General features: G+C 53.4%; 8 protein-coding genes across 8 annotated transcripts; 4 read left to right on the top strand and 4 right to left on the bottom strand.

Annotated features, from left to right (window-relative positions):
* Nucleotides 1–873: 873 nt before the first annotated feature.
* Nucleotides 874–4,182, top strand: ACRALDRAFT_1075541 (uncharacterized protein). The gene is made up of 5 exons (XM_071018394.1): nucleotides 874–936; nucleotides 1,110–1,340; nucleotides 1,422–1,722; nucleotides 1,787–2,328; nucleotides 2,391–4,182. The coding sequence occupies exons 2-5, from the start codon at nucleotides 1,161–1,163 to the stop codon at nucleotides 3,504–3,506; spliced, it is 2,139 nt and encodes a 712-aa protein (XP_070875688.1). The 5' UTR covers nucleotides 874–936; nucleotides 1,110–1,160; the 3' UTR covers nucleotides 3,507–4,182.
* An 864-nt stretch (nucleotides 4,183–5,046) lies between these two features.
* On the bottom strand, nucleotides 5,047–7,592 carry ACRALDRAFT_2026692 (uncharacterized protein; the record flags this gene model as incomplete). Its single annotated transcript, XM_071020409.1, has 5 exons — nucleotides 5,047–5,300; nucleotides 5,794–6,528; nucleotides 6,599–7,174; nucleotides 7,226–7,353; nucleotides 7,399–7,592. The coding sequence occupies 5 exons, from the start codon at nucleotides 7,590–7,592 to the stop codon at nucleotides 5,047–5,049; spliced, it is 1,887 nt and encodes a 628-aa protein (XP_070875687.1).
* Nucleotides 7,593–8,033: 441 nt separating this feature from the next.
* On the bottom strand, nucleotides 8,034–8,894 carry ACRALDRAFT_1075540 (uncharacterized protein). The gene is made up of 2 exons (XM_071018393.1): nucleotides 8,730–8,894; nucleotides 8,034–8,605 (listed from the first exon to the last, which is right to left on the bottom strand). The coding sequence occupies exons 1-2, from the start codon at nucleotides 8,785–8,787 to the stop codon at nucleotides 8,250–8,252; spliced, it is 414 nt and encodes a 137-aa protein (XP_070875686.1). The 5' UTR covers nucleotides 8,788–8,894; the 3' UTR covers nucleotides 8,034–8,249.
* A 784-nt stretch (nucleotides 8,895–9,678) lies between these two features.
* ACRALDRAFT_2026691 (uncharacterized protein) lies at nucleotides 9,679–10,996 on the top strand (the record flags this gene model as incomplete). The annotated part of the gene is made up of 3 exons (XM_071020408.1): nucleotides 9,679–9,702; nucleotides 9,762–10,170; nucleotides 10,233–10,996. 3 exons carry the CDS (start codon nucleotides 9,679–9,681, stop codon nucleotides 10,994–10,996), a joined length of 1,197 nt encoding a protein of 398 aa, XP_070875685.1.
* A 1,488-nt stretch (nucleotides 10,997–12,484) lies between these two features.
* Nucleotides 12,485–15,100, bottom strand: ACRALDRAFT_1075539 (glycoside hydrolase family 2 protein; the record flags this gene model as incomplete). The annotated part of the gene is made up of 3 exons (XM_071018392.1): nucleotides 12,485–13,940; nucleotides 14,016–14,662; nucleotides 14,741–15,100. 3 exons carry the CDS (start codon nucleotides 15,098–15,100, stop codon nucleotides 12,485–12,487), a joined length of 2,463 nt encoding a protein of 820 aa, XP_070875684.1.
* A 24-nt stretch (nucleotides 15,101–15,124) lies between these two features.
* Nucleotides 15,125–15,764, top strand: ACRALDRAFT_208581 (uncharacterized protein; the record flags this gene model as incomplete). The annotated part of the gene is made up of 6 exons (XM_071022471.1): nucleotides 15,125–15,167; nucleotides 15,203–15,219; nucleotides 15,251–15,273; nucleotides 15,356–15,388; nucleotides 15,450–15,469; nucleotides 15,520–15,764. 6 exons carry the CDS (start codon nucleotides 15,125–15,127, stop codon nucleotides 15,762–15,764), a joined length of 381 nt encoding a protein of 126 aa, XP_070875683.1.
* Nucleotides 15,765–16,139: 375 nt separating this feature from the next.
* On the top strand, nucleotides 16,140–17,368 carry ACRALDRAFT_1062366 (uncharacterized protein). The gene has a single exon (XM_071016593.1). The coding sequence runs from the start codon at nucleotides 16,357–16,359 to the stop codon at nucleotides 16,780–16,782; it is 426 nt and encodes a 141-aa protein (XP_070875682.1). The 5' UTR covers nucleotides 16,140–16,356; the 3' UTR covers nucleotides 16,783–17,368.
* A 1,328-nt stretch (nucleotides 17,369–18,696) lies between these two features.
* On the bottom strand, nucleotides 18,697–19,305 carry ACRALDRAFT_1069426 (uncharacterized protein; the record flags this gene model as incomplete). The annotated part of the gene is made up of 1 exon (XM_071017671.1): nucleotides 18,697–19,305. The coding sequence occupies one exon, from the start codon at nucleotides 19,303–19,305 to the stop codon at nucleotides 18,697–18,699; it is 609 nt and encodes a 202-aa protein (XP_070875681.1).
* Between the last annotated feature and the right edge of the window lie 2,687 nt (nucleotides 19,306–21,992).

The raw sequence follows: 21,992 nt of genomic DNA, 5'->3' as shown, positions 1-21,992 counted from the left end.
AGTGAATGTAACAGTCGTTGGGTGTGTTTCTTTGGAGGTCTTGCCTTGTTGCACGTTGCGTTGACGACAGCTCCAGCAGCCTGGCAAAAACTGGAGCCAATGAGGTACGTAACTGTACTCAGTGCTTCGTACGTGGTACTCCGTACACCTGTATCCGTGTGGCTGGTGGCAAGTGTGGCGAATCGCAGCCGATGTGGTAATGTGGTACACGACAACGAGTATGATACAGAGCAGTTTATAAGAAACTGAACGAGATATTGTACGTAAACTAGAAACAGAAACCGATGACTGTTTAGTTTATTGACGTTTTATAAGAAGGCTCTCATGATTCTGTGCTTCCAATTCTTTGTGTCATACAAGTTCCCTGTGGCTGTGTCTGGAACAGCCAATCAGTCGTTCATCGTAGATCAAATGGTCTAATCTCGGTGAGCTTCGGTGAGCGTGATTGTACGTCCGGGCTCCCGTGACTCGCTTCACAGAGTGTTATGTAAAACCTTTTGCTTGCATGTTAATAACCGTCATCTGTTCTTTCTTTATTCTCTTCTTTCAAATTTCGTTTCTCAGAGAAAACTCGGCCAAACGCTCTGACGATGGCTTACCAATGGACCAAAAGTCGATCATCAGCCTCGCATGTCGCCAACACAACAGACAATCTTATTGGTCGATTGCCAAAGGCCAAGCTCACATCCCAGTGGAGAATGAATCCGGCTGATTGGGCAATACGATTCCCCCGAACAGCCGTCACGTAAAGTTGGGTCCCCACATTGGTCCAAGTATTACGAAGTATTCGAGACTATTCGCAGCCTCGGCCGTTTCTTCGCTGCCGTTTCACAGTCTCATCTCTTTCCCTCCTTCCCACTTTCATCCATCATCCTAATTCTCAGGTTGGGACCAAAGTCGACCGCTTCCTGACCAGATTTCCCTTTCTTTTGTTAGGTACGCCCACGCCATTGTCTTATACCCGAGTCTTATCTGAGAGAGTGTTTGGGTCTTTGGATTCTTCCTTATTCACTCGACACTCTCCCCCCTCCCGATTCTGCGCCCTACTTCCATCGCTCTTGTTCGCCCCTCGAACGCGTTCCCGCAGAAGTTAACCCATCTACCCACAGTCACAGTCCAGTCGGAGAGTCTACATCACCCCGCCGGCCACTCGAGAAACCATGACGCCTCTAGGCTCTATGGCCCTGAATGGGTCCTCGCCTAAGAAGGTTGCGTACTTCTACGATTCCGACATTGCCAACCATGCCTATCCTACAGGCCACCCCATGAAGCCCCATCGAATCCGACTGGCGCATAGCCTTGTCATGCACTACGACCTCTTCAAGAAGATGGAAATCTACGTAAGTCATCGAATCTGACGGCGTCGCTTGCCGCCTGTTGGCTTCCCCTCGCTTCCCCTACTGACGATGGTTTTCTCCTAGCGCGCGAAACCTGCGACCCGCGGCGAAATGACCCAATTCCACACGGACGAATACATCGATTTCCTCCAAAAGGTGACGCCTGACAACATGGACGCCTACCAGAAGGAGCAGACCAAGTTCAACGTTGGCGACGATTGTCCCGTTTTCGACGGCCTGTTCGAGTTTTGCGGCATCAGTGCCGGGGGTAGCATGGAGGGCGCTGCGCGCCTCAACCGCCAAAAGTGCGACATTGCCGTCAACTGGGCCGGTGGTCTGCACCACGCCAAGAAGAGCGAAGCCAGTGGTTTCTGCTACGTGAATGGTAAGCGATCGTCGGCGCCCTTGGACTTCCCTTGTTGCCATGACGGTTTCGCTGACTTGTCCAGACATCGTGCTCGGCATCCTCGAGCTTCTGCGGTTCATGAAGCGCGTCCTCTACATCGACATTGATGTCCACCACGGCGATGGCGTCGAGGAGGCCTTCTACACGACGGACCGCGTCATGACGGTCTCGTTCCACAAGTATGGCGAGTACTTCCCCGGTACCGGCGAGCTGCGCGACATTGGCATTGGCCCCGGCAAACACTATGCCGTCAACTTTCCTCTCCGCGACGGCATCAACGACCAGTCCTACAAGTCCATCTTTGAGCCCGTCATTGAACATGTCATGAAGTTCTACCAGCCCGAGGCCGTCGTCCTCCAGTGCGGCGGCGACAGTCTCTCCGGCGACCGGCTGGGTTGCTTCAACCTGAGCATGGAAGGCCACGCCAACTGCGTCGAATACGTGAAGAGCTTCGGCCTTCCGACCATGGTGCTTGGCGGTGGCGGCTACACCATGCGTAACGTTGCCCGTACCTGGGCCTTTGAGACGGGCTGTCTAGTGGGCCAGAGACTCCCCAGGGAGCTGCCGTATAATGAATACTACGAAGTGAGTTCTTCTACCCTACCGCTGAGATCATGACCATCACACCCCCTGCTAACCGGCCCCAGTACTACGCTCCCGACTTTGAACTGGATGTGCGCTCATCCAACATGGAGAATTCAAACAGCTACGAATACCTTGAAAAGATCAAGGCTGCCGTGATTGAAAATCTCCGCCACACTTGCCCTGTCCCCTCGGTACAGATGCAGGATGTCCCCCGCCAACCCCTTGGCGGCATGACCGACGAAGAAGAGGCCGAGTTGAACGACCTCGACGAGGACGAGAATCCCGACACACGGATGACTCAGCACCGGTGGGACCAGCGTATCCGCAACGACGCCGAGTATGAGGACAGTGAGGATGAGGACATGGATGCCGTCAACGGCATGACCAAGCCACGCGCTGCTAAGAAGCGCACGTTCAACGACTTTAGCAAGAACGCTCCCGAGGCTAAGAGAAGCAAGACGCCCGCCAACGGCACAGCGACCATGACGGCGGAGCAGACCGCCACCGAGGCTGAGGAGGACCCAGACGTCACCATCGACAAGCCTGTCGACGCCGATGAGCCCACTGATAAGCCGGTCGCCGAGAAGGAGGCCGGAGCCGAGGTCGAGGCCGAGAAGCAGCAGCCTGTGAAAGAGCCCGAGGGCCCCAACACCGACACGGTCATGGTGAAGGAAGCCGAGATGGCAGTCGACAGCAACACTACGGAGAAAGCACCCGAAAAGGAGGCCGAGAAGGATCAGGAGGAGCCCCAAAAGCCAACGCAAAAGGATGCAGAGGTGCCCAAGGGGACGGAAACCGCGAAGGAGGAAGAAAGCCGCACAGTCGACCGCGACGGTGATATTAGCATGGACAACGCGACCCCGGCCGATGAGCCTGCCACGACCATCAAGGAGGAGGAAGTGGAGCCAGAGCCAGCCACCACCACCACCACCACCACCGCCGCCGCCGCCGCCGCCGATCAGGCCGTGGGCGTTCCCAAGCCCGCTTCCACTAGCGCTTCACCAGGGAAAGAGGCCTCTGCCCAGGAACCTGCCAAGGCGAAGGAGGACAGCCAAAAGGCCGCGCCAGCGACGGAGGAGACGGCCATGGAAAAAGAGGCCAAGCAGCCTGACGAGTCGGCTGACAAGATGGACATTGACGGCAAGCCTGCCGAGGCGTCTGCCGAGAAGAGTGCCTAGTCGCTTGTTTTCCTTGGTTGGGTGGTTTTTCCGTTATGAGGCGTCTGTCAGCACCGGCGTTTGGGGATTAATTCACTTTGGGCATGAAGTGCATGAAATGAAAGGCAAGGGACAATTGTGTTGGGGGCTGATTTTTCTTTTCTTTTGCTTTCCTTCCTTTCTTACATGTCTTTTCTACACCATTTGAAAAGGGGAAACTCGTCCCGTCGGTCGGGGCGATACGATGGTATCCAGCGTCTCAGTTTCATGCGCGAGGTCATGGCATCGACGAGCATCTTCTTCCACTGCAACGCTGGGAAAATCACGCGCAACCCTGGCGGCCGCCTCGTCTCACAAAAGTTGCGAGGGCTGTGCCGCGGCGGGTGAAGATGGTCGCGGTCACCTTTCCTCAGCCGCGTGCCGGAGGAGCGGGTGGGGTGGGCCTTGGCGTATTGCTGGAGGGACTGGCAGATGGCGAGGCGAGGAGGTGACAGGGAGATGTAATCTGGGCGTCTGCAGGGTTTGCGTTGGTCGGATATGTAAGTAGGGTCTACTCTCTAGGAACGGGAGCGACGAGGACCGAGGCGAAAGACGATATACCAGGGGCACTAACAGTACCAAAGGCAATGCATTATGCTTCTTGAGCTGGACGAGGCCGCCGTCTGGGATGTAAGTCCCTGTCTTTCTTGTGCTGGTGGAATTTCTGTCATGTCGGCGAACTTGGGTCAAAGGCGTCGACGATTTCGGCAGTGGACTCAGGGGCTGTGATTCTGTTCAAGCTCAGGGCAGTCCATGTCAGGAACGGAGATGGTTTCTTTACGCCGCTCATGGCTCCCTTGAGGCTCTGGCCGCCTACTCCGACGGTGGTTGCAGTCTAAAATACTGTTCACTGGCACGTATTCCATTTAGGGGTGATGTGTTGTCTCCGAGGCCCATTTGTAAATCGTAGCCCCTTTCTGCGACTTCCTGCGATACCCCCTTGGGCCCTGCCTATTCGTCTCTCGCTCCTTTCCGGCCACCCTTTAGTGCTCCTGTACTTCGTTGCTTCGTATACGTGGATGACAGAGCTCTGTGGCCCCTCTCAGCGCGGCATGAGGCAGGCCCCTCTGGTCTAATATCTCCTGCATAATCCCAGCTGCAGTGCCGCCGTTCGTCATCCGCGGCGCCAAGTAGAGCCATGACCTGGCAAGCTTGGTCCCCGGACCCTTCAATGTTGTGTTTGGTCATCTTGTGTTCGAGTGAGACCGGCTATGTGTATACATGGTGCAAGGCCATGGGGACTCGGAGAGAACACATGCCGCCCGCCATCCTTGGCCCCTCCTCAACGTTAGGCACAAAGGATCTCCATCTCGATTAGAGCCGTGTTGGCGACGGCGACGACTTGGTAAGCGCTCAGGATAAGAATGTCGCCTTTAGCCCCCTGGACGATCAGTCCCAGGGGTTTTCCCCAGCCCACCACGGGGAGGTAGGCGACTTGGGCGGGATAATGATGTAATAAGAGATGTTGGATAAGCTTAGGAGAAGAAGGAGACGGAGGCGCGGCGGGGTCGATTCTCGTTATCTAGGGCCCCGGGCCGGTATCGAAGGCCCGAGCCCGTCGGGGGTTGTTCTCCTTGCCAGGGGGCGGTGTCTTGGGCTCAGGGACGATCATGCCGTCCTCGTCGTCGCTGCCTGGGGGCGGGATCGGGCGGGCCTCGCGGGCCTCGCGGGCCTGGCGTTGGCGTTCTTCCGCGGCACAGAGGGAGTAGTGGTGAAGTTGGGAGTTAATGGCATTGTCGTCAGGGGTATATAGCATATACGCATTCGACGGTGGCTCTTTACTCTAGGGTGGCTAAGAATAATAGCGATATACAAGTCAAGCAGCTATGCATGCTGTAAGTACTGGAGGTGGTTAGAGCAGGAGGAACCAGATAGATAGAGACACAGGAAAACATTTCGTTACGCGCAGGAGCTGGCCGCCAGACTCCGGTATAAGACAGCAAAAAGAAGGAATTACCATCAACGCAAGGCTCGTCTAGGCATGGCTGCTAGGTCGGCCATCGACCGTCAAGCACTTTATGTGAGCTTAAGGGTGACCATTGATTGAAGCGACCTCAGATTCTATCTAGCATTTGGACGGTTGAGTCGGCATCACAGCGATGCTGGTAGTAGTATGATTACATGCAATGAAATAGCACATTCACGCGGCACCTCTTCAGATTCCAACAACATGAACTTTACGACTCACAGTCACAGGCCATATTATACAAAGTAAACTGCTCTCTGTTCTTACTAACCATCTCTACAATCCAAGAACCTCATATCAAACCTCTGCTCCCTTCTGCCCACCCATGTCTCTTGAAAGTCTCCCACTTGACCTGGTGCAGCGTAATGGGATGCAATATGTGGTACTTCTGCATGAGATACTTCAGGAAACCCCAACGCGATTGTAGCTGGTCCGGCGGTTCGGGGGTCATAACAAATGCGATAACCGCAGGCTCGCGTCCAAATTTATCCCGTTCCCGTGCCAAGTGGCGCCAGCACTGGAACACCAGATGCTGAGGCGAAAGGGGCGTGGGCCACGTGCTTGTCCACAGAATCTGCGGAGGCTCCCCAGTGTCGTCCCTCAACTGGAACCAGAAAAGGGCCGCCGACCCGTTGCTGCAATTCCATATCTGTAAATTCGCTAGGCGAGGCATGAGCTTGGCCGCTGTGCACGCGACGCGTAAAAGCCGACATGAACCTCTCCAATCGTCCTGGTCGAAGTATGAGGCCGTGAGCGACAGCGTCGTCAGGTTTTCCCATTTTTCCGTGGCGGGCGACCCGGGCGAGGCCCCGTCCCAGACGTTCGGGAAGAACTCGTAGAAGAAGGTCGCCGCGTCGGCCTGCCAGGTGATGGATAGATGCTTGAGGTGGCGGCTTGCGCGCGACAGCTGGATGCCTAACGCTGCGTCGTAGACCGGGCATGCTATACACTGATGCAGAGTAGGATTGGACTCTTGTAATAGGTAAAAGCTCGTAAGTGTTTTGGGAAGGCCCTTGCTGCGTAGTAGCCGTTCAAACTCTGGAAACCAAAAGTTAGTGCTACAGACTTGGTAGGCATGGGATCATTGGGGGTGCTGGTGATCGTGTACCTAGTTCATACGCTATTTGCTGGTCCGTGTAGATCTCAAGCCACCTTTCGATGCGTGCTTTGGCAATGTGTGTAAAGCTCTCGTGGAGTAGCTTGAATAGCACCTTGGCGGAGAATGCGCGGAAGCTAGCCCGACGAACGGTAAAGGCCGTCACGATCCTGGCTCGTGGCAGACGTCTGTCTCGAGCAGAGGTGCCTACGTTGAGCCTGGGCCAGACGCGGGAAAAGTCAAAGTCCAGGGGCCGAGTCCCAAAGAGCCTATCTTTGCCACTCGGGTTTCCAGCACGAGTCCCAGAAGGGTTGGGGACCGTGTGGACGCCATGCGTCCATCCATGCGGAGGGTCGTGGATGGCGGCCTCTTCGGCATGGCGGAGCCGCAGGGCCTCGTAGTCGTCTGGGTCGGCAATGTCCAGGCCTTGGTGGGGATAATCGTCTTGTAAGCAGAAGGGCCGGAAGACGTGCTGATGATCGCTTGGCGAGTGGACGCTGATTTCCAATTCGAGGCCTTGGTGCCCCTCTGCTAGTGCTTGCGCCTGTGGTTTCTCCCAGGTCGAGAGAATCCTCAAGAGGCTCCAGACTGCATTCGTAAAGGTGATGCAGTTTCTAGAGAACTAATCAGTACACTCACTGTAAGTGTAAAGGGCACTGGGAGGAAACTCATGAAAGCTCACGCACTTCTTAATCGTTTCCGCGTCCTCGGCAGTCTGGCAGACACGACAGTCGTACTCGTCGAGTCGTATTCGTAGCCAGAGCAACCTGATATACTCGAGTCTATATTGTTTGTTCCCTCGAACCACGGACCGGAACTTGGGTAGACACGACTGCGAGAGGACGAGCGTCGAAAAGTTCGCATCCTCAAAGTACCCTTGCCAGGAGCGACAGACGCTTGCGCACTTGGCGAGGACGTGGTGCTCTGGGCGTCGTTCCGGGTCCATGTAAAGCTCGTCAAAGATCATGTCTTGGAGCTCCCGAGGGAGTGCGGACCAGCAAGCCATCTTGGAATGTAGGGGTGAAGGATGCCGCCGGCCGCGGGTGGTTGTAGGGTGTTGGGAAGGGAATAACACCGTACTAGGAGATAAGACGGACTACCTATATAATATATCAACATGACTCACTTGCAACATTGGCCCAGCAGAAACTTTGACCAAGTGTAATCTTCAGATCTTATAGTGGTGGTGGCGGATCGTGAAGAAGGCGTTGGGAATTTCGGCTCAGTGGCTGAACTTAGACTCTTGTAAGATTGGACTGAGCGAGTAAGAGCGTGCGGGATTGGTAGTTAGGTCGGCGACGACAGTCAGCCCCGTGTTATATCATATATGCTGTCCAGACGGGCGGGAGACTCGAAGAATCATCATGGCGAGAGCAAGACTACGAGACGGAGAATGGGAATCCGAAGGCGGTGTATGGTTCCCCATCCAGCTACCGAGTGTCTATTTCAAAGGTATTCCGACTGGGCTATTCGTTTATTCCGACTGGCGTCAGGCGTATCGGTATTGCCCCAGTCGGAATCACCTCACCCTACTTCGTACGTTATATGTATATCTAGGCTATAGTCGAAATAACCAAGTGGTATAATCGGAATAACCAAGTGGTATAGTCGGAATAACGGGCCTCTAAATATAATACCGATACGACCACTACGCGACTGCCTGCTAAACAAATACTTGTTCCTTACACATGGCCATCAGCAGATCGAATGATAGATCGAGCTGACTGATGATTTCCTGATATTCATGTCGACCCAGAAGCTCCTTACGCTCCATAATAGTGTCCACGACGACGTCGCGTAGAAGCCTGTCGTTCCGAGCCGATGTCCGGTAAACCTCCTGAATCGCCTCGAAGAAGTCGGGGTGGTTCCAGTGCTTCTTGGCTTCGGCGCGAAACTTGGATGCAGCCAGGACCTTGAGCTCGCTGACTTGAACGTATTCTGCCAGGGCGTAGACTCTACAGTGATCAAGGAGGAACGTTTCGCCCTGCAGAGCTCGTACAAGACTATCAGGTTCAGGTTCTAGCACAAAGTTAACGTATGTCGGAGTGGAAAGACCGTCAGCTAGCTCCTGGTGACTCAATGTCGCGAGGGGTCCTTTAATAAGCAGACGTCATCTTCTTCCATTCTTTCATCCTCTTCTTGCCTTTAATAGGAAAATTGGCCTCTTCAACTAGGTCCAGTTGTGCTGCAGCTTCGGACATGGTTTCCGCGGCTTCATGTTCAAGTGCTGGCCGAGGTTCACCCGCTTGGTCTAACGGGGAGTGCGAAGGTATGTAGTCGAGGTAATAGAAAAAGTCGATAAGAAACCTGACTGCTTTAGGATTATGGTCAGACAGATCGACCCGGGAAGTCAGGCCCTCCTACATCCAAATTAGTCCCAAGTTTATCCAATGCCCCTTTGAGTCTCATCTCGCCACCAAGAAGCCTCGGCCACTGACCTGCATAGTGTTTCTGAACATAGCTCGGAAGTAGTTGGAACGGGGGCACAATATTGCTTTGTGGGTCTTGAACGTCTCATCACCACAGACAATGGTCATGTCGGCGTATTCTCCGCTTATGCGAAGCCTGTAGGTCCTGCTGTCAGCCACTTCTGCTTCGCCGCCCTACGTTGAGTCGTTACTGGCCCACTCGCAGGCTCGCCTTTACACACCTCTTCATGGCATCCTTCAGGACCTGGTCTGGCGTTTGATCCATTTTGATGTAAAGATTCGCCTTAGAAGGACCAGCTGAATAAATGAGAATGGCTTTTTAAGAAAGGTTGACTCTCGAGGCAGCGTGGGTAGATGATCAGTTTGGGATAGGAACCTCGATTCGCCGAGAAGCTTATTTTCACCAAAAGCGGGGTATCAAACCTTCGCCTCCCTCATGTGCTCATAATACCCTTCGGCTTCCTTGGTCCGCGCCATGGTCGAGCCTTGTTCTGAATGTACTGGCGGTGTCACCAGTACATATAGAGCAGACATTCCTCTCATGTGCCTCTTCGAGTCTTGCTCTCCCAAAACTCTGGTTAATTTTCGTCACCTTTCTTCGTGAAAAGAAAAAAACAAATCCTTCTCCCGCACAATTACCCTCAAGAAACGGAATCGTTCACGATGGAACATTCCAAGCTCGTCAACGTGCGTGTTTCGAAACATCTTCCCATCTCATTGCCCATACTGACTATCCATTGATCTAGGTGATGGCAACCAGAACAAACCCCACGGATCGCGCGGAAGTCTTGGCTCTACTGGAGCCCGACTTGGCGGATCAATTCCTACGGGCCGTGAACGTCAATCCGAATGGCGTACACTATACCCTGGATGCCCTCGCTTCTGACCCCATTGCGATGGAGCCCGTCACGGAGTACATAACGGATGTAGATGAACGATGCTCCCTGTTTCGGGAGCTAGAGCAGCTTTTGCAGGAACCGGATCACTTGCCATTGCGGCTGAACGCAACGATGTTAGGGTTTGTTATGGTCGCGCCAATCCCGAAGATCAAGGAGAGTATTTCGGTCATCAGGTCTGCACCCATCAGCTCCGCAAACACACCTCAGTGCCGGCTCATCGGTGTGAACACAGTTGCTCTGTTTGCAGTGAGATCCTGTATGTCTCCATAACCCCCCAAACCACTTTTTCCTTTTAACCTCGAGCTAACATTTCCTTAGACCTTCCGAAAGGTGGTCGTCAGGCAGACCCCCCAGCAACACCACCCATGGCAGTACCTATCTCAATTTTGGGTGCTCCTCATTCTGCCCGTAACGTAATAAGACATGGCGGTGAGGCTGCCAAAATACGAGATGGACACGTTTGTGTCTTCGTTGGAACGAGCGATCCTGCGGCCGCCCACATTTTCCCGTTTGCGACAAGTGCAAAAAGAGATTTCAACCATCTCAACCAACTCCTTCAGATGTTTTGGGGCTCTGATAAAACTATGGCCTGGCGTAGGCATTACGAGAACGCAGGGATCACCCAATCAGCCCAGAACTACATTTCAATGAACCACCAACTCCATTATTGGTTTGACAATGCCAGGTTCGCCCTGAGACCCCTTCGGCAGACCCGGAATGAGATAGTTGTACAGTTTCACTGGCTGAGAAAAACTCCCCTGAAGCCGCGAACAGATATTATGGGAGAGCAGGACATTCTGGGGCAAGCGGGATTGACGGACCACCAAAGCTGGGGCGTAAACCTGGCGCACCGGAGAAGCGGGTTTCCCATCCAAACAGGGCAGACCTTTATTATTCGAGCAGAGAACCCGGAGGACCTACCCAGCTTTGAGCTCCTGGACCTACAATGGAACCTTCTCCGCGTTGCGGCCATCTCTGGAGCTGCGGAGGCTACTGACGAGGACTACGAAACGGACGACGATGAGGCAGAAGCTGCCTTGGACCTGTGGTCCCAGACTATGTATGGTCGGAGGTCGCTATAGGAAAGCAACACTCGAATCAGCGCCCCCTAATAACCCAGCGCACCCGGAAGACTCACCCATCACCTGCTATTTCGGTACGCGATATATGCAGCTAAGATGGTGGCGTATACAGACTTACTGCGCGGGCTCGCGTAACATTCCTGGATATTCCGACTGTAGTTCTGACATGGACCCACCTTTTTCCTCTTTCGGAATACCACACATACCTACCAAGTACGATCATCAATCGTTCAATCGCCCGAACAGTCTTTTGACGTTGGATTTGATCCCTCGGGTTAATTGAAGACAGTGGCTATAATGATTCAGATGATGTTGATCAAGACCGATGGTTCTATTTTATAGCTGTTTGCCACTAATTAAGGCCTCTCTACAGAATCCAGTTCCTTATACTTTCCGATTCCTATAGCCACGCCCACGGCCACGTCCACGGATATCTTCGCCGTATTGCTGCTGCTGCTATTATTATTGTTGTTGTTGTTGTCGTTGTTGTCGTTGTTGTCGTTGTTGTCGTTGTTGTCGTTGTTGTCGTTGTTGTCGTTGTTGTCGTTGTTGTCGTTGTTGTCGTTGTTGTCGTTGTTGTCGTTGTTGTCGTTGTTGTCGTTGTTGTCGTTGTTGTCGTTGTTGTCGTTGTTGTCGTTGTTGTCGTTGTTGTCGTTGTTGTCGTTGTTGTTATTATTATTGTTATTGTTATTGTTATTGTTAAGCAAAGTTCCTCGCGCCGGTAGCGGCCGGCGTTATCCTTTTTAGAAGATCGTCGGATAGCGATAGCGTATCCGTATTCCTTTACGTGGTTGTTTATATTAGCTAGCCGATCCTTAAATTCTTTATAGCCTAAGGCAAAAAAGATAGGCGGTCTGCCAAAAAAAGAGGCAGGGGGCTCTAGAGATAGTAGCAAGCAAGCATCGGAGGAGAGCTTGACGGGATCCCGAGCTTTCCAGTATGGTCGTATGTGACTGAACTACCTGAGGGAAGCCCTTATAAGGCCTGCGAGGTGAACATAGCCCTTAAACAACCACCCTGCCCCCACGCTCAAGACGTTACGATCCTCGACTCTTATCCTCTGCCAGGCCGCTTTTTATCTGCATAGCATGGACCACCACCTCGCGTTGCGTATTCGAAACTAACACAGGAATGATCTAGCACGTTCCCACTGTACCCAGTTCTCTTATTCACAACCCTGTCTCTTCAACTGACGGTAGGAGCTGGCCCGGTACAGAACGAGTCGAGACATTCAAGGGAACCTCGTGGATGCAAGCCAAAGCCCCGCCCTAAACCTTCCATCACGCACCATTTGGACAAATTCCGGGCTTGTCAGAAGGGATTTATTCTGAATACTCCAAGTTGCCTGGGTGGAATGGGTCGCCTATCGCCGAGCCCTTGGCCAAATCACCGCGGCGGCCTTCGATGGGTGTAGCAACACCGGCGATGGTCCCGAGGCGAGGCTTGTGATAGATGATGGCGGACCTGGCCATCGAATCATGTTTGTCTTCACCAGCCACTTTCGCGGACTTGCCACTTGAGTGCTAAGGACGTCGAAGGAACATTGGCGGCATCGATATGCACGGCGGCCACAGTACCGCCCCAGTCATTGACCCTGAGCTCCAACTTTTCTTTCGGCCACAGCGTGACATAGTTGTCTGACCACGACACGGGGTTGACATCCTCGCCGTTCTCATCAACAGCATTCAAACGGATGAAGAACACCGGGACGATCGATGTATTCTCCAAGACCACGGTATGCGTCCGAGAACCATCTCCCTGCTCAGCCGATAATGTAACCGCAGCCTCTATGGAGCCAGATTTCATGTTGAACAGAGAAGTGTAATCGGAAAACTCGGTGGCCGGGGTGTGGTACCAGGTCGAGCTATTCCAATCAAGCCGGTCGATGCTCGGTGCGATCCAGTAGACGTTCCGGCTAAGTATCTCGCTCTCACTGTCGCATAGCAGCAGACGGAGGAATACGACGTCTGTCGTATTTCGCAGCCCCGGGGCTTCGCCAACGCGCGACGAAACGTTCGGCACAGTCTCAACAGCGTACGTGTCGCTGGCCACCTCGTTACCGTCGAGATCAATGACCTCAACAGCGATGTTTCGGGGACCACTTCGGTCCAGCGAGCGGTTGATCAGCCAGATATCCCTGTCGACGTAGTTATATGACACGTGTTCCATCCTAGCTCCGACTTTGCTGCCAAAGTATGTACCCGCCGGATGGAGATAGTGATCGAACTGGTTCCAGCGTAGACTGGGCCAGGCGTTTACCAGCATCCAGTAGATCATGCCTGTGGCGATGCGGCCGGTGCTCCACCTCGAGGCGAAGGCTTCGTGTTCCGCACGAATCGCTTCGTAGTCCATGACTTGTGCCTTCCGCAGGTAATCTTCCAGGGATTCTGGAGCGCCGTATCGCTTGAATAGACCTTCGTTGTAGATGGTGCGGTCAAAAAATTGCGAGACATTTGTAGACATGTGATAAAGCCCCTTGTTGGGTAGAAGCCATAGGTCGTCCATGTCTTTGTCGGTAAGGAATTTCCTCAGACTTCCCATCTCAGGCGTGCCGACGCCGGCACCTAATTCCGAACCAAAGCCGAATGCCGCGCCGACTCGATCCTCAGATGGCTCGGTGTCGTACCAGTAATTGGGTGGTACCCAGTCGTAGGGTCCGTTCATCTTCATCCCCGACCGTCTCAGCAGCTCTGGATATCCTCGCTTGCTCGCGGCGGGCACGATAGGTAGTTGCCAGTTCGAGTCTCGCAAGGCCTTGACGTAGATTTCTGTGGCGCGATCATCCGGCCAGAAGTCGCTGCCGATCAAGAAGGCGAGCATGCTAGGATGGGTCTGGAGCATCCGAGCCTCGTGGTACATGGTGGCGTTTGCGTCTGCATAGTCTCTCTCGTCCCAGTAGTCAGGGGTGTCAATGGCAAGCTCTCGGTTGTGCTCCCAGGACTCCCTAGATCGCACCATGTTAGTTCCAGATCCAGATGCCAGTGAACAGACCCGAATGGAGCCAGGAGCAACCACACACCATTTGTTACAGCACTCCCATCCGGCCATGACCATCAGTCCCAAGCGATCCGCGATTTCGTACAACTCGGGTTGTTCGTCGTTCCCTTCGAGCCGGATGGTGTTCAGGCCAATGTCGAGCATGTATCTGGCAATGACCTCGAACCGCGCAGGATCGAATCGCAAGAACATATCGGCGCTGTATCCTCCGCCGATGACCTGGAAAGAATGGTCATTAATCGAAAAGACGATGTCGTCATCATCATTGACCTTGGATGTGACCGTCCGTAAACCAAAGTCCCGTTCCACTGTATCTGAGAGGACGTTGTCGACAAACACCGATAGCTTAGCAGAGTAGAGTGGCTGCTCCCCCCATTGTCTCGGCCACCAGATCTTTGGATCCTCAAAAGTCTTGCTGAACTCGACGACCCGAGATTCACCTGGACCAAGAAACACTCTTTGATCGAGCAGGTGCCGTTTGCAGCCTTCCGGCTCTGAGATGACAGCTTGCACGGAGACTTCCACTTCTTTATCCTCAAGATTCTTGACGGTAGCTTGAAGGATAACGGAGCCCGGGTCAATGGAGACAATGGCACTGAGGGCCCCGAGTAAAGCGCTACCTGTTTGTTTTAACGTCACAGGCCGCCAGAGACCAGTCCCATTATCAGGCTGTCATGCCCATTAGTCTTCAACTCTGGGTGTTTGATTGTGGCATAGAAAAGCTTGCTCTAGCTTTTATTAACGTACCGGACTGGGATTCCAATCAATGAATCCAAGGGCAAGGTCGTGATAGTAATCGGTGGGATGCACCTGTATCAGGAGGGCATTTTCCTCGACGACCAACGGCGTGATGTCGTACTCATGTCCTGAGTAGGAACCCGATTGGAACTCCTTGTCGGCGACCAGCTCGCCGTTGAGGTAAATATCTGCACGTGACGTGATGCCATGGGTCTGCAGAAAGTAATGTTTGCCAGCCTCAGCAGCGAGGGCGAACTCGTGACGATAGACCCAAGGGACGGTAAATTGACCCCAATCAAAGGACTCGAGATTATTTGAGAACCATAGCTCCTGGTCATCGTAGAGTCCAATCTCAAGCAGGCATCCCATGAGTGTGCATTTCAAGACGGGGATATGGTGCTAGGACGAGGTGTCCGCCCCAGGCCGTGCGAGGGACGTGAGATTCTGACTGATTTCAGACGATGACTGCAGGTCCCAGTGAGGAATGGGTGTGGTATAGCCATTTTCGGACACCAGTAGACGTTGAGCAGTGGCAGCTTCTCGTCCCAAAATGCCGGCTATGAGGCCTAGCGGGAATAGTCGTCTCGCCATACTCGCATTGCTCCGAACGCCCTGGATGTTGAGTGTTGATGGCATTGCTATGATCCTAATGTCGATGTTCAGTATATTTAAGAGCAAACATCTCCAACGCGTCTCTGTGCGGGAGGCAACGTTACAGATGCTTACCTGTTATGGCTGGTGGCATCATGGTTATAGCTTATTTTGCTGTTCCTCACCCCGCACGCCAGGGCCCAACGCTAACACAGAATATGCATTTGCATGCCGAAAGGTTGCCGTGGGACTGAAGAGCGCAGGGCAGATGTCTCGTGTAACCTATGCAGTGTCGCTCACGGAGTGGCATCGCCTCTGTACTCTCGACGAGGCAGTTGCCGTGCCGAAGGTCGTCGTGGGGGAAAAGGCGGACATCATCGCCACGGCCCACAAGAAGCCAATTGAACGAGGGCTGGACGAGTACAGAATGACCTCCAACTGATCAATGCAATTGTGATGTGATGATGTCTTTGGACCTTTGGTGGTCTGAGTTGCTACTTAGTATGCGTTCGAAGGAAGGCGGTTAATGCAATGCGAGAAGGAGATGACCAGGAAACCCCATCGACAATACCTCGAGTCCGTGGCCATCAGTACCTTGGGTACTTAGGTAATCACTTGGTACTTTTTTCACCTAGCAACACACCGAGCTGTGGAGCTTTGTTACACCGAGTTACCGAGTACACCGAAATGAAGGTGGGGCCTCGAGAGCAGTGTGCCTGACGTCACCTACAACAGGCGCATGACGTTGGCCAGACCAACACAATCCAAGGCTTGGACCCTAGATTCCAAGTTCTTGGATGAGTCCACGCGGAAGTGACCTCATCAGCTCCTTTATATTTTCTACTTGCACTGCAACATGTCAAGTTCCATGTGGTCTCATATCATGACTGAGAAATATAGCTAACGTCTTTCCACGCGCCTGACCACCTCACCCCGCCGAAACAATATCATTGTCTTCCACTCCTAAAACACCAAAACCCACGCTCTTAAACCGCCAACTCAGTCAGAAACATCGCAGAGACGCGCAAGCAAAAATGGGCGGGACAAACAACATCTTCAGTCGCAACCGCGATGATACCATCGAGGCCGTGACCCTCCTCTGGCGAGCGTTCTGCGACCCCAATCCGCAAAAGTCGCTGAAAAAGTACCTCGCCAAAGACGCTATCCTCGTCCAGCCCGACGGTTCCGTCTACTCCCAAGACACCGAGCCCTCACTAGACGACTATCTCGAGAACTTCGAGCCCTGGACGGCCTACCGCATAGACCAGGACGAGGAGGACCTCAAGTTTGTCGAGATCGACATGATGTCCAGCTCTCTTACCTACCACGTTACTACCTGGAAGCAGGAGGGGGACTCCAAGGACCGCATGAGGCCCACTGAGGCTATTTGCACTAGTATCTGGCGCCAGGGCCCTGGAGGAGACTGGGTGTGCTGCCTTCATCACATGGCGCCGGTGTGATGTGGCCAGTCGGGAGTCAAGGGAAATTAGGAGACACTGTCGGGATATCAGGTTTGATAGCTTGAACGTTTCAGGTCACGAGTTTTTGGGTGGAATAATGAATGGTAGATTGGCGTCTCGGTGCATGGCTAGGCATTGGATACACGGGGAACAGAGCACGCGTGGAGTCATACCCTTTGGCATTCCGCCAGGATAGCAGTATAATAGTACGAACATATGTGATCCGTTAAGATCTAATTTATTCTGCGGCCAAGCATCACAGACACTGTTTCCGCGGTGACACAAGTCGGGCGGTACAGTGTAGGGCCGGGTCAGAGGAAAGGGAAGTCCGATCACGAAGCAAAGGGCGACACAACACACTAGGGAAGCACGGGTACAATGTACAGACACTGGGAGGTCATGGCTTGCCAACACTTACACGTCACGCCTACTTGTACATCACACCTACTGACATCACACCTACTTGCACGTCACAAACTACCTGCACGTCACGCCCACTTGCACGTCACAACTTTCATAGGTGGATGTTCCTACGCGGATGGGATAGGGGCCATAGCTGAAGAGGGAGAAAGAAGGGACATTGGGGTGGATGTAAGCACGTAAAAGGTGGCCAAATGGGAGACACAGGGATGGGACATCGCATGGAGAAGTAGGCTGAACGGGAAACGGGAAAAGCCGAGGTCAATAATCACAGTGCAATGGGACAGGGCCAGATCCGTGGTTGTGGATATGGGTCATGGTGGGCCAAGAAAAGGAACGGGACGATGCGGCGGTGGAAGGGACTGTCCGCCAGGTGGGATGCGGGGACGAACAGAATGAGCACAAACTAGGCAATGGGATCTCGAGGACGAGAACCGGAGACGGAATCACGATATCAAGAGCCGGTAACAGGAGTGGGTGTGTTCATGGATTGTGCCACGGGGAGGAGGAGGGAATGGATGTCAAGACGAATAGGGGTAAAACGACAACGGAAAAGGGGCCCAAAATGGCGAACGGGCAAACGGATAAAGACGAAACGGACGGAACGGGTGAAACGCTAAAACGGGCGCAACGGGGAAACGGAACAAACGTTATAAAAGGTTAAAAGAACAAAGTCGAACAGGGGGAAGTCAGAGCCTGAGAGGAACTAGCAAAAAAGGGGAAAAGAGGTCTAAAAAAGGGGGGAAAAGGGGAAAAAGGGGAAAAAGGGGAAAAAGGGGAAAAAGGGCCAGGGGAAAATGGGAGACTTACACCACAACGAAAAGAAATGCGTCTCTGCTCTGGCATCCCTTCCTCTCAGAGAGAGAAAAGGAAGTTCCCAGGTGACACCACGTGGAGGCGCAGAATCCGACTTCGTCACCCGACAGCTCTGCTTTGAATCAGAGCTGCCCTCCGTGATTCTCGAAACCGAAGAACTTGGTGAAGCGACGCACTTGGGCGGTCCGAGAATTTCCAAGCGTGGCGGGGGTTTCGATCATTCCCGCCCCGAGCGAGTAACAGGGTCTCGTTGCTTGGGTAAACCGCCGGCCTCACGTCACTCTCCCGTGGCTTGAAAGGAGGAGAGGACGCGGCACTTGTCGTGGGAGCCGGCGGTTCACGGAGAAGATAAAAAAGTCCGGATCACTTGATTGACCTGGGGCCAACTTCGCCAGGCTGATCACTGGGACTTTCGACTTTGCCTTTTGAGGGAGCTGAGTCTCATCTTCGGAGGTTGCGTTGATTGAAAACCGACGCGCGTCCAAAGGGATGTGCTTCCGGAATTGGGGTCATCGGAAGAGGTATCGCGGGTCCCGGAATGGGATGTCATCGGGAAAATGCTCGTGTACTTTGCGACAGTCGGGTGGACGAGGGTTGGCATGGAAAGACCTGTCGACGCCGACTGAAGTGCGGGGCGGAAAAAGAGGAGAGGAGAAGAGAAACCGAGAAGAAGGGGTCTCAACGATGATAACCGTTGGATGATTGCCTGCCCCGGTGGGAGTTGCCAGGGCGTTGGTAACGGTTCCCTTGCTCGCGGTGACGGCCTCTAGGAGCGCCGTGGAACCCGCCCTCGTGATGGGAAGCATGGTTCCTGTTGACCGGAGCAGGGCCTGCCGGGGCGCCTTTGTGATGGTGACGCCTGGCACCCTTCTCTTGGTGGTTGTGGTGGGGCTCCCGGGGTTCGTGGTGGCCGCCGCGCTTGTGGTTGTTGTGCGCGGCCGGCCGGGAAGGGCAACGACGAGGATAGCGGGCGATGCCCATCTCCTCGTCGGTGTCCAGCAGCATCGGCCCAGGCAGAAGACGTGCCCTCTGCTGAGCCTTGACTCGCTCCCGTTGCAGACGACAAGCAAGCTTGTGCGCGCGACGTTCCTCTGCGGTCATGGGGGAGTCAATGTCCATCATGCTAGAGCAGCATGGGCCATTGACGTGATGCCGCTGGGGCTCAGCACCACGTTGCTGAGCGGCGAGCTTCTTGAGGTGAAGCTCAAAGGGGTTGACCCGGGGAGGGGTGGCGGAGGCGGAAGCGGAGGCGGAAGCGGAGGCGGAAGAAGACGATTGGAAAGCCATTGTGAGTATGATGGCTCTCGGAAGTGGGTGTGAATGGAGTGTGAAGTAAAGACCGGTGAGGGGGGTGCAAAAGCAGAGGATCGATGCTAGTGCGTGGTGGAGGTGACTTGTGTGTTTTTTTCAAAGTGAAAAGTCACAATTCGGTCAAGTACTTGCAGTAGACGAGCAACGCGCGATGGGGAAAGAAGGGAAAAGAGAGTCCCGGTCCTGGAGAGAGAGAGGCCCTTTATTTATACACTGAGGATCTCCTCTACTGATCTGATATTGCCCTGCTTTGGCCTGCCAAACGCTTAATGGGTTTGACACAGCCGAGAAGTTTAAAGTTATCGAACCTTATTAACGTTGTCACACGACTCTCGGAGGGGGCTTGTGTGTTCTGAGTAGGAAGTTTAATAACGGGCCGGGCCGGGATATATGGCTGAAGAGGCGCAGGAGTGGGCAAAGGTTAGACGTGGCATGACCGGGTAAGGGTAACATCGTGACGTTGACAACTGGATTGAAAGTCCCAAGCGGTCATGATTGACTGTTTGCCATTTGGATTATAAGTGTCGAGCGGCAACGAGGATATCATCGAAGGCCCAGGTAGACTGGAGCTCGTTTACTATGGCGTGCCTTCATCAACAAAACGGACAAAGCTATGGCTCCCCTGTTGATCGTAAAGACACTGCCTTTTCACAGACCCGAGACCATGATGACGTTGTACGTCTCTGCGGCAGATGACGGGTGTGTTGGAAGTCGTGTGGCTTGTGCCCCTCGATTAAGCTTTTGAAAAAAGAAAAACAACTAAAAAACTAAAAAAAAAAAAACTCCCTATATTCTGCGGCGCCGGAGGAAAGCAGATGAAAGGTCAATGTTATCAAGATGGCCATACAACGTATGTGTGTGGATCCGAGCGTCCCGGTCTCGTGGTGGACGGTGGACCGGTCCCGGTATTATTTAGGGTTAACATGGGGCGTCGAAGCCCAATCATGATTGCTCAATTCCTCGAAAGGGTAAGCGCCAAGCCATCGCTCTGTCGCTCCTTCCCGTCCCCCTGGAGGTCCCTTCCCGAAATACACGCGTAGAATTCTCAAAGTTCAGCCCAGATTCAGGGGTCCAATAATTATCGTTCAAACTCTGACGATTCAACGTTAAATAAGGCAACGGCGACTGTTGATGATTGGTGGACTAAGGATTAGAAAGTAGCCCCGGTGGCGCCTGAAACCGACTCACTGACATTTTCCACAAGGGCGAATGCTCAACGAGTCAACAACGAACCACCGTGCGATGTCTAGTGGGTTGCCCTTTCCATTCTACCCGGGCCCATCAAAGTCGGTCTGTGTCTCTATGGCTTACCTTATGCGACAACTCGATCTTCAAGTCTCTTCCGGGTCTCTCTTACTTGGCGTCCATTGCTCTTGGACCTACGATGGTGGGGGAAAAGTACGTCACTGCCTGCGATAGCTACGTACACAGTACGTGTGAAAGACAAGGAAGCTGGGGCTCGTAGAAAGAGAGAGAAAGGAGAGGAAGGGTGAGGGAGGACGGACTCGAAGGAGAGACGCTGCCTCGCTTTCCCCCCAGACCCATCTTCACAAGCATTTCCATGGTCCTCCACATACACCAGGCTAAATCGCAGCCACGGGACGCATTCTAACAAAAAGCCAATTTGGACCAGGTCAATGGAGGGATGTGTATCATGTATCCGCCATTTTGGCTCTGTGGAGTGTGATGCAGTCGTCTCATTCGGGTGACTTGCTCTCTTCAAACGGGGCAAATTCGCCAACCAAAATACACAACAGTCCCGGTGTGGTCCCATGACCAAAATACGCTCATCGCAGGCTCAGATGACACGAAAGGCGGCCCATCGAGTCCAAGTCGCTTGAGATCACTCGGGTCCCCGGTCAGGGACTTGGACAAAGTTGAGATTTGCCTCCACCACTCGCCTTGATCTAAGCAACAATGTTAACCCCAGGACTTCTGAAATGGTCGTTGGCCGGTGGATATCGCGTTCTTCGCAAGACATCTACAAATCCTTCCTGTGTTTATCCAAGTACTCCTTCCCTGCTGGTCAACCGTACGAACAACACTCGCCCTTTATCTAGCCGTAACGAATAACATCCCATTGCATAGATAGCGTTGACAAAGATCATTGTCTGCCGTGTCTCCTGGCCTGCTGCCGCTGGTCAGTATGCTGCACAACACTCTCGCACAGTCCATGGGCCTTTTTTGCTCCAGAATATCTGTGGCGCGGATCATCTGATTCTCAGAGAGTCATAGTTAGACCATGCGGCAGAGAAAGTCCAGCCACGAGAAACTCTCCGCTGTCAGAGGGACGGCAGGGAGATCCAGAACCGGGTGGGCTTGGTAGCCGCGCTGAAATCCTGTGTGTAACGTGGCTGCCAGTTAGCTTTTCTTTTCGGTTCACTTGTCAAGTGGCGATTCAGTTTAGGGGGGTGGCCCGGCTGAGCGGGTGAATGAAGGAGTTTGGCAGGTCTTGCGGCTGGAATAGGACGGGCCATATGTATACAACCTAGTGATTCATTTTGAGCCTATGGGATATATCTACGAAGTACGCTAGCCAGGTATTACACTGGAAATCACTCGCCTTGCCAGAATGTATGTATTGCACGATCAACTTCTTCCCCTTCGAGGCGCAAGTCGGCAAGGCGAACTTGAACGCCGCATTTCTCACACTTCTTGCCACC

The sequence above is a fragment of the Sodiomyces alcalophilus genome (genome assembly GCF_042370955.1).
Source record: "Sodiomyces alcalophilus JCM 7366 unplaced genomic scaffold ACRALscaffold_3, whole genome shotgun sequence".
Taxonomy (NCBI): domain Eukaryota; kingdom Fungi; phylum Ascomycota; class Sordariomycetes; order Glomerellales; family Plectosphaerellaceae; genus Sodiomyces; species Sodiomyces alcalophilus.
Note: the sequence above shows the minus strand (reverse complement) of the source record. Positions and strands in the feature narration are given on the sequence as shown.